A 17,568-nucleotide genomic window follows, 5' to 3' on the forward strand; every position below is an offset into this window, starting at 1 on the left:
TTATATATATATATATATATATATAAAACTTATTATTCTTTTCACCTTAATGACTCTTTTGACAGCACCTGCGACACCCCTTCCTTCCTATTAGGACTGGGGTAGACTGAGAGAGATCACACTTGCCTACTTTTCTGTCCCTTCCTCCAGAAGGGGGCAGCAAGGACAGCCTAGAGGGGGCATAGGAGGGGCATAGGTGGGCTGTGTGGGGAGCATGGCAACGCAATAGTGTCATCAAAGCCCCATCCCCCGCTGTTCAGTGTCGAGTTCACAGGCACTGTATAGCAGAGCGTGGGCTATGATGACGTGATATAGCGCAAATTGCCCCAGACCTCCCACTTGTGCACTGTAAGTGGGCGGCTGCAGGGGATTGTGAGCATCTGGTGGGGAGGGGGTGCAGGTGGTTAGAGGGGGATGTGGGAGACTTACTTTCTTTTCTGGAAAGCCGGGAACGCCACACGATTTTCGTGAGCCTCCCGGCCATTCTGGGATAGTAGGCATGTATGACAGAGGTGATTGGGAGTAAGGAGAGTGAGAGAGGGGTTTTCACAACATGGTAGATCTGATCCTTTACCTTTTGCACTTTGCTGTAGTGATATGAGGATGTTCCAAATGCATTGTTCCCTTAAGACTTCCACTTACCATAAATTGACTCTGCGGTGCCTCCTTTCTCTCCTAAAAGGGAAACATATTAATGAGTATGACAGGCACAGTGTTCTCAGTAAATGCTATTGGATTTTATTAACTTCCTGGCAATATACAAAACTGCATACAATTATATTTAATTAAACTGTTTGCAAATAATGGATAGTAATGAAAATGTACATATATGCAGCAGAATGTGGAGCAGTGCATGTTTTCTGTTTTCTTCTCTTAGGCAATGTGATACTCAACTGTAGGCTAGTAAGTCTAGATAGTGGACACTTCTGAAGAGTAACATTTTTGATAGGAGGACCTGTGTGCGATCTGTCCTCACCAATGCAATTGGTATTGCTCCCAAATATAAATAACCTCCAAAGGGTGGCTAAAAACTGCAAATGGGACATGTATACAGTACAGTATGTATGATACACAAAAAGGGCAAGTTGCTTAAATCAATTTATTGGTGCACTACAGGTCATACTTGCCTACTTTTCATTCTTTTCCGGGAGCAGCCCGGTCATCTCGGCTTTGGGGGGCGGGGCCAGGCTTCAGCTGTCATTAGGCCCCACCCCTTTGCTGGAAAGCCAGCGATTTGCGGGCTAAATGACGCGATTCACACCATTTAGCTCCGCCCCCTGCATACGGACCCACAAATGTGTCCTAAAATCTCCCCATCCTGCCGACTTAACTAGGAAGTGGGCGGGATGCGGGATATATGCCTACTCTTTTGGGGGTGTGGGGGGTTACCCGAAAAATCGTGAGCCTCCCACGACTCCCTGGGAGAGTAGGCATGTATGCTACAGGTGCTTGCAAAATTCCTCCAGCACACTATAATGGACCAGTAAATGAGATTTACAAATATGGTCATAGTAATGCAGAGATCTCCATTACATATATTTGCAAACATATGACAAAGGGATCTATTTACTAAGCCTTGAATGGAGATAAGGCGAACGGAGATAAAGTACCAGCCAATCAGTTCCTAACTGTCATTTTTCAATCACAGCCTGTAACATGGCAGTTAGGAGCTGATTGGCTGGTACTTTATCTACATCCAAGGCTTAGTAAATAGAACCCTTTATCTCTATCCACTTTATCTCCATCCAAGTCTTAGTACTGTAAATAGACTCTTAAGCCACCAGCAACTTCAAGGTGTCTCTGATATGGTGGTTCTAACTAGAGATGTGTGGTTCAGTTTTCCTGAAATACAAACACACCCGAATTTAGGGCTTCCGAGTTGAATCGAGTCCCAGTTCGGAATCATTTGTGGAACCGAGTTCCAGCTCCGGTCTTCTCACATTTCGGATTTAGAAACCTTATCTCGTGTGTTTTGGATTGAATTTAAGTCCTGCACCTGTAACTGGAAATGACTGAAAATCAATGTTCTTGATGTTAATAATACTAAAGGAAAAAAAAGTCCAAATTAAAAGATATTAGCTGTTTTTATACATTTTTAAAGTAAGCCAAAACCAAATCCGAACCAAAACACTTGAGGGTGGTTTTGCCAAAACCAAAACACGATGCTGTATTACAACTAGAGATGTGCGCCGACCCTCGTGTTTTGGTTTTGGATCTGGATTGGTTTTGCCAAAACCTCACCTCCATGTTTTGTTTTTTTGTGTTTTGGTTTTGGATCTGGATTTTTTCTTAAAAACTCATAAAAACAGCTAAAATCACATAAAATGGGCCTGTTTTTGTTCCTACAGTATAATTAACCTCAATAACATTTATTTCCAGTAATTTCCAATCAATTTTGACCACCTCACAATATTATTTGCCTCATATAGTTAAGGCCAAAAGGTTGCATCCAGCTAGCTGGCTGACTAAGCTAAGTGACACAGTGGGAAAAACTAACATGTGGCAGTTCAGTTTCTAATTTCCAACACGGATACAGTGTGTTATACAATGTGGGTTGGATACACCAATAGTGCACTTACTGTGACAGCAGTGTCAGCAGAGCGGGGTTGCTGACGGTGTCCTCAGTACATGGTGTGGCAGTGCTGTGGTGCTGGCAGTGTCCTCAGTGAAGAGTAGAGGTGATGTCTGCAGTGCGGGGGTGTCATAGTGCAGGTTTGCTGGCTGTATTGGCAGTGCGGGGGTGCCAGCGCTGTCTTTAGTGTAGGTGTGCTGGCTGTGTTGGCAGTGCGGGGGTGTCAGTGGTGTCTTTAGTGCAGGTTTGCTGGCTGTGTTGGCAGTGCGGGGGTTGCTGGTGGTGTCCTCAGTACATGGAAGGCAGTGCTGCGGTGCTGGCAGTGTTCTCAGTGAAGGGTACCGGCGGTGTTGGCAGAGTGGGGGTGCCAGCGGTGTCCTCATTGTAGGTTTGCAGACTGTGTCGGCAGTGCAGGGGTATTCTCAATGCAGGCTCCAGCGATGTCCTCAGTGCATGTGTGCTGACAGTGTTGGCAGTGCAGGGGTCCTGGTGGTGTCCTCAGTGTGGGAGTGTCGGCAGTGTGGACATGTCGGCAGTGTGGGGGTCGCTGACGGTGTCCTCAGTACGTTGGGCAGCAGTGCAGGAGTGTCGGCAGTGGTGGTGTCAGCAGCGGGGGATGCTGCCAGTGGGGGTGCCGGCGGTGTCAGGCGGTGGGGGATGGCGGGCGCCATCTTCTTTTTCTCCTTTGTGCTGTTTTCAATGGGCTTAGCGCTGACTGGCTGAGAGCAATGACAGATGGCTCTCTCAGCCAATCAGTGTTAAGCCCGCTCAAAACAAAACCTCGCGACTCGACAGCGGGGTCGCAAGGTTTTGCCTTGGGTGAGGGATCCGGGGCAGGCAGGGAGATCCAAGCTTTGCTCGGATCGCCCCGGATCCCTGAAATTCGGGTGGGTTCGGATCTCTGAGATCCGAACCCGCTCATCTCCAACTATAACTAAACCCAAAACATGCGGACTGCGCACACCTCTAATTCTAACACTACATGATAATAGCACCCACTTTGGGTCATATACTTGCATATTTTCTTATGCTACATGATAATAGCACATACATTTATATATTTCTAAATTGAGGGCTAACTCACCTGCAGGCAGCCCAATATTCTCCAAATGGCACTACAAGGACCATCTTACCCTCCAACCACTGATTCCATACATTCTTCTCAGAACAGTAAAACACAAAACTGGCAAGTTGCTCAATCACTTTTATATAGGATGCAAATCTCATTTACCCGGTCCATTATAGTGTGCTGGAAGAAGTCTGTGTTGTTGTTCTCTTGACATGTATACGTGTGTCGCATATAAGGCCTACGCAAGCAGTGTTCTAGGTGAGAAAAAGGTGGAGCTGTAGAAGACAGGACTTTTTTACCTGTATGCACAAAAGCCTGTATGTAACCACGTAAAGCACTGACTCATTTGTCCTGAAGCTGATGAAGTCTATACACTGTGAAGATGTTACAGAAGATTATACAGTATATAACAATAACTGAACAATCAACTCACTTTTTTGTCCTTGTAAACCAGGTGAACCTGCTGTTCCTGTTCATAACCAAACAAATACAATTATGAAATAATATTAATAATTATAAATAAATAATTACATGAAACAAGATCCAAGTGGGCCATGGGGGGGGGGTTACTGTGCACGTTATTTTCCTTTTGTTGCTGGAGGGGGCGTGGTCACGCCTCCTGGGTTTGGCCACGCCCCCTCCTTTAATGTGAACTTTAATGTGAACATCTTCTGTACCTTTAGTACCCGGACCCCGTGACTGTCTCTCAGCCCTGATCATTTGTAAGGGAGCACTGATTGAGCTTATTATTTGGCTTTTTTAAATGTGCGCTGTAACTAATCATTGAATTTGCCTGCCAAGTATTACACGGGCCTCACAAGGGCACATTAGACGGCAGTATTCTGTGACTCTTGACGGATATGCAGTAGTTCTCAGGCCACACATTAGTGCCTCATGTGGCATCCTCACAGTTACAGCGCACATCCTAGTCACTGGTGGTGTTACTGCAAGGTGTATCCAGATCCGGCCCTAGGCATAGCACACTAAGCAAATGCCTGAGGATATCCAAGCCCACCTAGGGCTGTCGGTCGGTGGAGGTTTGGGATACAGAGGCACGGGGCACCTTCTGCTGGTTGGGGCAGCTGCTACTGTTTTCAGCTCCTATTGGGCAATAGCTGGCTACCGCTGCAGGAGCAAGCAGTCCATGGAGGGTGGAGCAGAGTAGCAGACTCTGCACAGTGGGGGCAGTGGGCAATGGGCATCAACAAAAATGGCTGCTGGTCTCTGGAGGAGGGCTGCTGTGCATGCCCAGCCACAACAGCTCCCCCTCCCATGGACCTTTGCTGGGTGAGGAAAGATTGGTGATGGGTGTTGGGTATGGCTGTGATCTGTGCTGCTGGGTGAAGGATGCCCTGCTGGTAGGGGGCAGATGGGTTCTGTTCGAGGGGTGCTGGATGAGGATTGCTGTGTGGAAGAGGGGTGATGAGTGCTGTGCTGTGAAAAAGGGCAAGGAGTGCTGGGTCAGAGGCGGAACTACCGGCAGTGCAGATGGTACATTGCACCGTCCTGAACTAGCCGCAATAAAGGGGCCCACAGCAGGCAGCAGTATAATGAATCTGACTGACTTATTTTACTTTGTTCACCTCTGTGCCCTAGGCAGTTACAAAGGAGGATGCCTGGATAGTTGTATACTTTGTGCATTTAGCATGTGTGTCTTTATCAATACAAAATAAGCCATAAACCAATGTGTTATTTTTGGTGTCAGTTTATAAACACTAAGCTTAGTGGGTGGGATTATCTGCTAGGGGGTACCAACAAAGATCTTGCTTAGGGCATCAAATTGCTTAGGGCCGGCACTGGGTGTATCTGTAAAGAAGATTGCATTTGTCCTTACATTGGCCCTTACTAAACACAATTGTTTACTCTTAGTGGAGAACAAACTACATTTATGAGCAAAATGCATAGGATTCTTCAAACAGGATCTCCATAAATACATATGGCTTTACAAATCCCATTATTCTGCACTGTTCCAGAGCTGTTCACTGTTCTATTTATACATCTGTGTTAGAAGAAACAAAAGGTGGGCAGAATCCATATGGGGATTTGGCAGAATCCTATTGTATGAATACTCTGCTATGGCACATGCAAAGACTTCCTATTGTGCTTGGGTTGGCACCTGTCCATTTGGATGCCAAAACCTACAAGACAGACCACTTAGATGGACAGCCAATCCAACATCTGAGGAGCTCAAGTAAGGCTGAAGTCTTATGGATGCCCACCATTCTACTCAGGGGCGTATCTACCCATTGGCCAGGATGGCACTTGCCAGGGACGCCGACCAAAGGGGGGACGCTGTCCGGCAGTGCCACCAGCAGCCAAGGGGTCCCCCGGCCCCACAAGTGTAGGGCAGACCGCAGTGAGAGCAGTCTGCCCTACACAGTTTACAAGCACACAGCCGCCAGCGGCAGCTGTGTGTTTGTAATAGCAGCTAGCCAATGAGAGTCAGACAGACTCTCATTTGCTGCTGCGTCGTCCGCGGAAGGAGCCGGCTGGAGCTCACTCATGAGCTCTGTGTTCCGGCTCCCCCCACAGTATGTGATTGGAGAGACATCATACGTCATGACGTCTCTCCCATGCAGGAGAAGAGCGGGCCGGGACTTAGAACGGACAGCGGCGGTCGCATCAGGAGTGGAGATCAGGTGAGTTGATTTTTTTTTTGTTCTTTGTGTGTGTGTGTAAGCCTGGCACTACAGGGGGGGTCATTGAAATAGGGGGTGGCCGCTACTGGGGGCACTTTATGGGGGGTGCCCGCTACTGGGGGCACTGTATAGGGGTGGCCACTACTGGGGGCAATTTATGGGGGGTGGCTACTACTGGGAGCACTGTATAGGGGTGGCCTCTACTGGTGGCAATTTAGAGGGGTAGCCACTACTGGGGGCACTGTATAGGGGGGACTACTACTGGGTTCACTGTATAGGGGGGACTACTACTGGGGGCATTGTATAGGGGGGACTGCTACTGGAGGCATTGTATATGGGGGACTACTACTGGGGTCTACTACTGGGGGCACTGTATAGGGAGGCTACTACTGGGGGGCAATGCAGCATAGGGGGGATTACTACTGGGGGATTACTACTGGGGGCACTGCATAGGGGTGGGGTAGGGGGGCGCCAGTCCATTACATTGCCAGTGGCACTTGGATCCCTAGATACACCCCTGATTCTACTTCCTGGGTGGAGACAAATGCAGGTTGAATACATTTAGGTAGGCATCTGTTTTTGTATCCCTAATTTATGAGTAAAGTGGTTGTCCATTAATTGCATGGACCCCAACTCCAGTTATCAAGTAATCCCAACAGGTCAGGTCTTGTGGACTTTTGTAATTATGCACAAGTTCAACTATTTGCTTTAAAACATAACCTGTTAGGGTACTTAAGGTTTAAGGTATAGACCACAGGTTCTCAAACTCGGTCCTCAGGACCCCAAACAGTGCATGTTTTGCAGGTCTCCTCACATAATTACTAGTGAAATAGTTAGCTGCACCTGTAGATCTTTTAAAATGTGTCAGTGAGTAATGAATACACCTGTGCACCTGCTGGGTGAGCTGCAAAAAGTGAACCGTGTGGGGTCCTGAGGACCGAGTTTGAGAACCACTGGTATAGACCAATGAAGACTATTTCTGGGTGATAGAAGGACACAAGGTGTATATTTTATAAATAGCTGAAAACAACCAACCTGTCTGCCCTGTAGGTCCAGCTATCCCAGGTTCTCCTTTAGATCCTGAAAGGAAAACAAATGCTAATGATCTGGTTTAATATTTAATATTTGCATATTCCCAGCATCTACCAGGACATTTTACAAGATTACAATTATTTGCCTTTAGTGTCTTAGCCCAGTCAATTGAGCGATTTCCATTGTACAATTAGAATGTGCAATCTCAGCGTTTTCCGGAGTATAGATAGAAAGTAAAAAGGTTCACAATGTCTAGATAGACACCAGGGGCCAAATGGAATAGGTAGTCTGTTTTAGTAACAGTACAAACTCGCACTTTCTCGCACTTTTAAAAAGTGCGAGTTTGTACTGAAACTCGCAAATTCAATAGCCTGCAAACTTTTCAGCTCGAGGCTACAGCATTTGCGAGTTTAGGCGAGTTTAGGACTATGTAAACTGACACCTTTTAATGCGAGTAGCATTAAAAGGTACGAGTTTTAGAGAAGCCATCACAGATCAGTGAGATCCGTGATGGCCTTCTGTGTGTGTTTTAAAAAAAAAAACGTGCACCCCCTCCCCAAAAGCATAACCAGCCCCGGGCTTTATAAAGCCTGTTCTGGTTCTAAAAATACAGGGGCCAAAATGCGTAGGGGGCCCCTGTATATTAAGAACCAGCACAGGGCTTTGTTGAGCTGGTCCTGGTTCTGGAAAATCAGGGGACAAAACGAGTAGGGGTCCCCTGAAAATTCCTGAACCAGCACCGAACTCTTTCTAGCGGGAGGATAATGCCACAGCCAGGGAAAACCTTTCACCGGTTTCCCCGGCCAAAGCATTATCCTTGACCGCTAGTCAGTCCAGGCCAGGGATCCCTGGGGAGTTGGGTACCCCCCCAATAAAGGGGTACCCCTCTCCAGGGCACCCCAGGCCTAGACTGATAGCCTGGGGCCGTGGGTGCCGGGTTGATAATGTAAAGTGTAAAAATAAATGTTCCATATTGTCTTTAGTTGTAGAACCACAAGTACCAGCAAGCCTTCCCTGCATGCTGGTATTTGGAGAACCACAAATACCAGCATGCAGGGCATTACGGGCACGCTGGCACTTGTAGTTCCACAACTAAAGAAATACGTAATTAAACAAACATACACCGTGAATGTAAAATTTTATTAAAACATACATGCACACTCACACATACTCACCTAGTATCCGAAGTAATCCATAGGGGTGTACCTGAAAAAAAAATCCATACTCACCTCTCCTATGCGTAGATCACGTCCACTTGTCCAAGTAGGCAATCCAGGGGTTAAAATAAAAAAACGCCAAAAAATCGATCCATGCCAGACTGAGCAAAGGTATATGTGTACACACACCTTTGCTCTGCGTAAATGACCGGGGCACACGTGTGCCCGTCAGTGAAGGGGCCGCCAGCCAATCAGGGAGCATCTCCGTCGGAGCAGCTCCCAGATTAGCTGAATGCGGCCAGCCTGTGTGTCCCATAGACTTTTATGGTGAGAAATCCCCATTGAAGTTTATGGTGGGAACCACTACATCGTAGCCGCAAGATTAATTGAGGTTAATCTTGTGGTTACATCAATGATACAATGTCGCTGGCGGCCCCTTCACTGACGGGGCACACGTGTGCCCCGGTCATTTATGCGGAGCAAAGGTATGTGTACACACATACCTTTGCTCAGTCCGGCATGGATCGTTTTTTTGGCGTTTTTTTATTTTAACCTCTGGATTGCCTACTTGGACAAGTGGACGTGATCTACGCATAGGAGAGGTGAGTATGGATTTTTTTTTTTTCAGGTACACCCCTATGGATTACTTTGGATACTAGGTGAGTATGTGTGAGTGTGAGTGTGAATGTATTTTTAATAAAATTTTACATTCACGGTGTATGTTTGTTTATTTACGTATTTCTTTAGTTGTGGAACTACAAGTACCAGCAGGCCCATAATGCCCCGCATGCTGGTATTTGTGGTTCTCCAAATACCAGCTTGCAGGGGAGGCTTGCTGGTACTTGTGGTTATACAAATAAAGACAATATGGAAACTTAATTTTAAAACTTTACACTAACACTATCAACCCGGCACCCATGGGCATAGGGTGCCGGGGATAGCCCCAGGCTATCAGTCTAGGCCTGGGGTGCCCTGGAGATGGGTACCCCTTTATTGGGGGGGTACCCAACTTCCCAGGGATCCCCGGCCTGGACTGACTAGCGGTCAAGGATAATGTTTTGGCCGGGGAAACCGGTGAAAGGTTTTCCCTGGCTGTGGCATTATCCCCCCGCTAGAAAGAGTTCGGTGCTGGTTCAGGAATTTTCAGGGGACCCCTGCTCGTTTTGTCCCCTGATTTTCCAGAACCAGGACCAGCTCAACAAAGCCCTGTGCTGGTTCTTAATATACAGAGGCCCCTTACGCATTTTGGCCCCTGTATTTTTAGAACCAGAACAGGCTTTATAAAGCCGGGGCTGGTTATGCTTTTGGGGAGGGGGTGCACGTCATTTTTTTATTATTTAAAAACATTTAACACAGAAATATGTACATATCTCATGGATATGTGTATGTTTCTGTGTTAATCTGACCTGCTCAGGATGTACTCGCTAGCCTGAAGCAGGTCTATTATTTGGGGACTTTTGGTAATCTTTTTTTGGCGAGTCTGAAACAGACACTCTATTACATTGGGCGAGTTGATTGTTTTCAATGTGAAAACATCTGGATGCGAGTTTGAGAATGGAGAGTTTTAGTAACTCTGAAAATGCGAGCTTTAGTGAACAGACACCCTATTTCATTGGAGAGTTGTGAAAAATTGCGAGTTTAGCACCAAACTCGCAATTTACCAAAACAGACACCCTATTACATTTGGCCCCAGATGTTAGACAGTCAATAGGTTGACTGGGACAGAAGGTCGATACACTAAATGTCAACATGTAAAATGTCGACAGGTACAAATGGTCGGCAGGTACTAAAGGCCAACATGAAAATGGTCGCCACAAAAAAATTTTGACACTTTTTTTTTTAGGGTTGCTCACTTATTGGAGGGTTAGGTTAAGGCTAACTACTGCACCCAATGCAACCCATAACAACAGTTTTTGCAATCAAAGCCATATTTTTCAAAAACAGCAGTAAAATAAAAATACTATGCTTTAACAGTGATCCTATTAGTTGCATTGTGCATGAAAGCATACTGATTAATAATAACGTATATACCCTAGAGATGTGCGGATTCAGTTTACTGAAACACGAACACACCCGAACTTAGGAGATCCAAGTGGAATAGAGTCCTAGTTCCTAAATCGCTTTGAGTTTCCAAATGTAACCAAGTCATGATTCGGGTCTTCTCGCAATTCGAAACTCAGATCTAACAAACATAACTTGCATGTATTGCCTATTGAGGTTGTCAAAATTTACCGAAAATGACTGTAAATGAACATTATTTATGTTAATAATACCAAAGGAATGAACAAATGTCCAAATTAAATGATTTGAGCTGTTTTTATACATTTTTAAAGAATTCCAAAACCAAATCCAAACCATTTGAGGGTTGTTTTGCCAAAACCAAAACATGACGATATTTAGAAGTAGAATCAAGATCAAAACATGGGGGTCCGTGCTCATCTCTAATTACACAAATAAGTGCTAATCATACACACCACAAATACTTAATTAGTCCTCACTTCCATTACCTCTGGTGGACCTGTTATACCAGTTCAGCATATAAATATTGCAGAAAACGTATTATTGTCTATTAAGTGCAAGAAGTGTTATGCAGCTCATAAAAGACAGTTAAATGCTCACTCACCTTTCTCTCCAGACGAACCAGTTTCTCCTGATTGGCCAGGAGCTCCAGGCAGTCCAGGGCATCCTCGAATTATAGTCAACTTATCGGAGTTTCCAATCCCCACAAGCTTTACATCTGCAACTCAAGATGATAGAGGAGAGGTGTGAGATAGACAGGGAGTCAGATAACAATGACAGGCATTGCTGACAAATCACCTCTATGAAAATGATCTCAAAAGCAATTATAAATCTGTCTACATATTTACTGGTACCTGCTGGGTGATCATCCATGAAGCTCTTCTGGACCCTAGTTAGTCTGATGCAATATGGAGGATATGCATAACTGGATTGATGTGTATTATTTCAGAGGAGAATTTATGGTATTAATGATACCAGGTCACTTTAATCAATAAATAAATATAAAACTTAACTTTAAAACCTGTCAACGTACCTGGTTAGAATGCTTTTTGGAGGACACACCCCTGATAAATCTACACCATGCTATAAAAACTTTGGGCAAGACTATGCCCCTTTTTCAGACATGTTACATTCTGCTAGGTGGGCAAAAATTGGGGCAGTCTTGGGGGAAAAACAAGATTAAAGCTGTATAAAATACTTTAAAGCCAGAAAAATATAATTTTTTTAAAATGGAGCTCAAATCTTTTGGGCATATATTTTATTAGTTTTGTACTCCACTTTTGTGTGAAATCACCAATGAATGTGTAGTTTCTAGACTACCTTGAAAAAGACTGTAACGTCGAAACGCGTCAGTGTGGTGCTGTGGGGACTTGTTAACCAGATCCAGACTATCATTACATGACCAAACGGTGAGAAAACCTCGGCTTCATTTTCTAAGTTATGGTTTATGATTTAACTGAATTTCACCGGTCTGGCATAGATGCAAGCCCCACTATAGACTCTTTACTTTATGTTTTTTATGTTTTGTCTGCCAACATATGTTCAATAAATTGGAACTTTGTTGACAACTACTCTGTGTTTCCTGGATTCCTGAGGACAAAGTTGTGCTTTGGGAAATTCCCCTACTGACAAAGCATGATATGAATTTATATCACTGATAGCATCTTGATGAAAATTAGAAACAGAGAGACTACATTATTGTCTACGTCAATGATACCTTTATTTGCTTCCTATCATGATTTATATATAAGCTTAAAAGTGAGCTTTTTTTGTAACTAGAGAACAGAAATATACCCTTATATGAATATCCAAAGCTCCCTGATTGTAAGTTTGATGTGAGCTGAGCATCACTTATTTCTATAGAGCAATATAAACCTAAGTTGTATACTTACTATTGTGGATAAAGTGTAGATTGTATGTAGAGCCACTTACGAAAGATACCTTTATGAGACTGCACGTCACATTTAGATGTAAGCTTTAATGTGAACATTTTCTGTTGAGTTTAGAACACGCTATGTTCATATAACTTCATAACAGTATTACCCACTGACCTATACCTTTATTATAGGAGTGCTATAACACTATCTGCTCTAAATACTCGTAATCTCATACAGTTTATTCTTTGTCTGTCCCAGGAGCATCTTAACAGAGGAGGGGGTCCGTGTGCACTCCCTGTGCGGGGCCCCCTCCTCTCTCCCCGATGGCCGGCAGCCGACTGACACGGCTGGCCAGCCACCGGAACATTAATAGACTCTGGGCATTAGAGTGTTCTCACAGTCTATTGCGCATGCGCAGAACACCGGAAAAATGGTTGCGGCGGGCATTTTCCGGTGTTCTGAGCAGCACTGACACCCAACGCAGGACCACGGACAGATAAGTGTAAACTAATATTGGTGCAGGGTGTGCGGTTCGGGGCCCCACACACACTGCACCCATTATAGATACGCCACTGGTCTGTCCCCATATATGTATGAGATCACATGGAGAAGAAAAGACACTTTTATGAAGTCTCTTCAGTATTAAGACTACATTCAATGAAACTTTTTCCCTAGACCTTCAGTGGAGCGCATACAAACATTTGGACTTTTATTGACATTTACCCTCACAAGGAATGATAACCCCTGGTGTTATTACTAGCTGCTCCTTTCCTGCGCAGGGAAACCATTTTCCTATTTCTAGTGTAGCCAAGTCATGTCAGGCTATTGTGTAACTCAATCAGGCTACTGTGTACTCAACCACTAGTCCCGCCGGACTGATAATTACAAGCGGCCGTGTATATATGCTAGCCACCTCACATAGCGGGGTCTATCCAGAAGTGACACCGTACAAGGGCTGAAAAATGCCTGGTCTGTAAACAGGTAACTCCTGATTATTGAACTGCAGCACTACGGGCTAACATATACCTGTGCTGGGACGCCAGCCCAGGCTTTTCCCTCAATACAGAGAGGCAACTTACTATAACGGCTGATATTTTTATTTCCATTTAACACTTTTACACTGGGGATATGCATACTGTATAAGTGATAAGTCGCTGATTACAAGGACTTATGCTTCATTGTCTCCATGAGAGTCATTTTTATTCAGTTACATTGTATCAGCAGAACGTTATAATTGAAACACGCTGTCATTATTACTGTGTCACTTTTTCATTTTTACACCATGTCTATTTATGCTGAGTAAACTGTTTATTCGTATATTTGAGCCTCATAGTGCACATTGTCTACTGTAGCAATTTTAGGTATTCACAAAGCACAGTGTATTTCTTTGTGTCGATAGCAATCATTTTATAGTCAAGACCAGCTCAGTTTTGCCTTTAAAATTATTGCAGCTTTAAAAATACTCGCAGGAGTTACTGCAGAGGCTGCAGCTCACGACCAATTACATAAGCCCAGTGGGCTCACATTTGAATAAAAAAAATCTGAAAGTGATGAACTATGTTTCCCAATTCATCCGAGCTTTACCAGGCCATGACCGTGTCAGTGTTTGGTCATATGTATGTATGTATGTATGTATGTATGTATGTATGAGTTATGCTCAGGATGGTAAAGAATATACAGAAGTTCATGGCTGGTGCACTTCATGGAGGAATTACAGGTATAATAAGTTGGTCATTTCAAAGAGCTAAAATGATGTCAGTTTGCATAGGATCATTTTTTTTATCCTAAGTCTGAATGCGTTTAAATTTTGGATACATCTATCCACATGGACTGTCTGCAGCTGGTCTGGGGCTATGTAATGTGAAAGGCTTTGTGTCATTTTTTATATTATCACCGTATGCATTTGTACATCTGTATAAATATATAAGTGTAAAAGGGTTTTTTGTTGGGAGGTGGCAGTTACTGTACAGTTTACACACTGAAAGCTCATATTTGACAGAGCAGGAGCAGTCTGGCTGGTAAAGCTGTGAGGCAGTTTGCCCCTATGTTTACGTAATACATTATATTATTCCAGCTCTGACTCTTGTTTGCTTTTAACAGTGCCTACATAACCAATTATATATATATCAGCCTAATTCTATAAATACACTGGCATGCGAGGCATTTAGCACCAACCTAAAAAATAATTGATCTGTATTAGTCACTATGTGCCGTTGCTTCTCTGCCCCTAAAGTTAGCTTGCAGGCAAAACTGAGCTGGAAAACTGCTGCACGTATCTGGAAAACGAATATGCATTATCTAGAAAGAAAGAACACATTTTGTAAAGTTGTGCAAACCAGCTCGGACATGTTCAATTCAAAAATTATACGGTTTAACTCCTTTCATAAGTTATAATTTTGCGACATTTAAACTGTTTTAATTAAAAAGTAAAACAAAATAAAAAATTGTTTTAATTATTGTTCATCTGCAGAACAAGCTCTTTGTGTGTTGTTTTTTGTCACCCGTGATCACAGATATTAGTACGTGTTATGTGATCTCCAATGACTAATGTTACTAGTCTGTATTCTACTATTATAAATAAAGAGAATGAAAAAAAAAAAGTTTTTATTATTTAAAAATATTAAATTCATTAACAATAGTTTAACATTCTAATTTGAATGCAAGTGGAGAACCTCAAATGCTACAGTGAGTGTGGAAAACAGCCTGCAGCAAAGCTCAAACAGGAGCAACAATCGTAGAATGGTAGCAACACAAAGTTCATTATCTAATTGCTGCCTATTGAAGAATGCAGTTTGGACATGTCCATGACCATTCAACATCTGAAGTTTGAGTGAATTTAAATCAGTTTGAAATTTTCAAGCATCTCTTAAGCTGGCCACACATCTAAAGATTTTCTGTCCAACCATCCAACTAGTTGATTGGTTGGAATGAAAATCTGGTAAGGTATGAAAACAAATGACAATCAGCAATTTGCTCCCAAATACCGGAAAATGGACAAAAACTGTTGTTTGAACAAATTGTTTAGACCAAACATTTAACAAACCTGTCTGACGACCATTTTCATCTGTTTTCTGGCATTTAGGAGCAAATTGCTGATCAGTTACTCCCATACGTTACCAGATTTTCATTCCAACCAATCAACTAGTTGGATGGTTAGATAGAAAATCTTTACGTGTGTATGCAGCTTAATGGTCACAACATAGCAGCAGCAAAATTGGGTTGCTTGCATGAGATTGCTCAGTCAGTTCCCCTAGGCATTACTGTTAGGTACATGCAGAGCTAGATCTAATAATAACTGTCTGCACAATTACTAATATATCCAGTTTGCATTGGGTCTATAAGTAATGCAAATAAGGGGAACCTATGTAAGCCTCTCATGACTCTTAAATGTCTCCACTGGATAAAAATAAAACAAAAATACAGTTAAAAAAAAAAAACTCAATACATTACAGTTTCTGCCACTATAAAGTGTGGGTTTTTAGAAATGGAGATATTGCCCATAGCAACCAATCAGATTCTACGTATTTATTTAGTACATTCTAGAAGATAATCTCTAGAATCTGATTGGTTGCTATGGGCAATATGTCCACCTCTATAAACCCACACTTTAGTAAATATACCACTAAGACTTTGGTTGAAAGTTTACACATTTGGTAATACAAGATTAATACATTTCAGGATAATAGTTACAGATTGCTCTGAACTAGTAAAAGTAACTATGGAAAATAATGTATGTGTATGTTTTCAAAAGTAACCACTAGATGTACTGAGAAACCAATATATAACATTTGATTGGGTAGAATAAGTAAAGGAAATGTAATTTCAGGTGAAAACCATGAATATGGGTCCCGTTGAAGAGGTAGAAACAACCCCAGTCTTGAAACGTGAATCAATAAAGAATAAACTTGTAAATATCAATATCATAAACTTTTCAATGAATCAAATGGAATACATATATACATGCAGTGTCTGTAGGATGTGACTTACCTGGACAGGTGTCTTCAGCGTGATTGAAAGCAGTCACCAGGCAGAATACAGAGGCCACCAAGGTCCACATAGTGACTGATAGATTGTTATACTTCTGTCCTACAGTGCCTGCTAGAAGGTGGTGGTTTCATCCGTGATTCTAATGTACTGAATAAGACATCCTGTAATTCCTCCCTATGTAAACAGTTGTTGCACAGTTCATCCAGACACCAAACTTTGTTCCTTATATGGTCTTAGACATGTCTCATAGTTACAACAGTAGCTAATCATCAAGGATCTGTATAATATCTGTCTCAATCCTGCTCTGTCTTCTTCCATTGACCCTGAATTACTGTAGAGTTGGCGTAAACACACTATACATCAAGGGTTACCACTGGCAATAACACTACTGACCTCGGCTGTAGCCCTGACAAGATTTTACCAGCAATAACTTCAAGACATAGGGGTAAATGTAATAGGTTGCAAATTTATTAAAAATGCAAGTTTAGTGCTAAACTCACATTTTTTACTCATTCGCAAATATAATAGTAAAACTCACATTTTTTGGGCTTTACTATAACTCGCAAAAAACATCTCTCATCCAGATGTTTCCCCATTCTCTAGATAGAACTCAGACAATGTAATAGAGTGCAAGGGCTTCTCTCGCACATATTACTGCCTGAGAACTCGCAAAAACAATAGACCAGCTTCAGGATAGTGTGTTTATCCTGAATAGGTCAGAGTAACACAGAAACATGCACTTATCCATGAGATACGTACATGTGTCTGTGTGTACATATGAAAATACTTTTTTATTCTTAAAAAAATTACGTGCAACCCCTCCCCAGAAACATAACCAGCCCCGGGCTCTGTACAGCCTGTGCTGGTTCTCAAAATACAGGGGACAAAATGCATAGGGGGGCCCTGTATTTTAAGTACCAACACAGGGCTTTTCTGATCCAGTCCTATCCCTGAAGCCATCATGTCTCCTTCTCCAGTAGGAATCCATATGGTACCTGTAATCATGAAAACAAACTCACCTCTCCTATGCGATGACCCTGTCCTCTGGGGAAGGGGACATGATGGATTCAGGGATACTAGGTTAGTATGTGTGTCAGTTAGTGTGAGTGTGAGTGTGCATGTGTGTTTAAATAAATTGTACTTTCACTGTGTGTCTTGTCTTTATTAAATATTTATTTTGCAGTGGAACTACAGGTACTAGTGTAGTACCTGTAAT

At 43.0% G+C, this 17,568-nt stretch overlaps 1 protein-coding gene across 4 annotated transcripts in view; it reads right to left on the reverse strand.

Moving 5' to 3' along the window:
* Positions 1–16,434, reverse strand: part of LOC148517433 (ficolin-2-like) — a 40,575-nt gene extending 24,141 nt beyond the window's left edge. Inside the window, exons 1-5 of one of the 4 annotated variants that reach the window (XM_088478705.1) lie at positions 16,353–16,434; positions 11,093–11,206; positions 7,316–7,360; positions 4,075–4,110; positions 643–675 (exon numbers count right to left, since the gene is read on the reverse strand). In XM_088478705.1, coding sequence (XP_088334831.1) covers positions 643–675; positions 4,075–4,110; positions 7,316–7,360; positions 11,093–11,206; positions 16,353–16,422 — 298 coding nt within the window. In that variant the 5' untranslated portion in view covers positions 16,423–16,434. Of the gene's footprint in view, positions 1–642; positions 676–4,070; positions 4,111–7,315; positions 7,361–11,092; positions 11,207–16,352 lie in introns of all 4 variants that reach the window. The other 3 variants (XM_088478702.1, XM_088478704.1, XM_088478703.1) reach the window with 3 other exon arrangements.
* Positions 16,435–17,568: the final 1,134 nt, after the last annotated feature.

This window comes from Taudactylus pleione, unplaced genomic scaffold, assembly GCF_031769625.1.
Source record: "Taudactylus pleione unplaced genomic scaffold, aTauple2 ptg000217l, whole genome shotgun sequence".
NCBI lineage: Eukaryota > Metazoa > Chordata > Amphibia > Anura > Myobatrachidae > Taudactylus > Taudactylus pleione.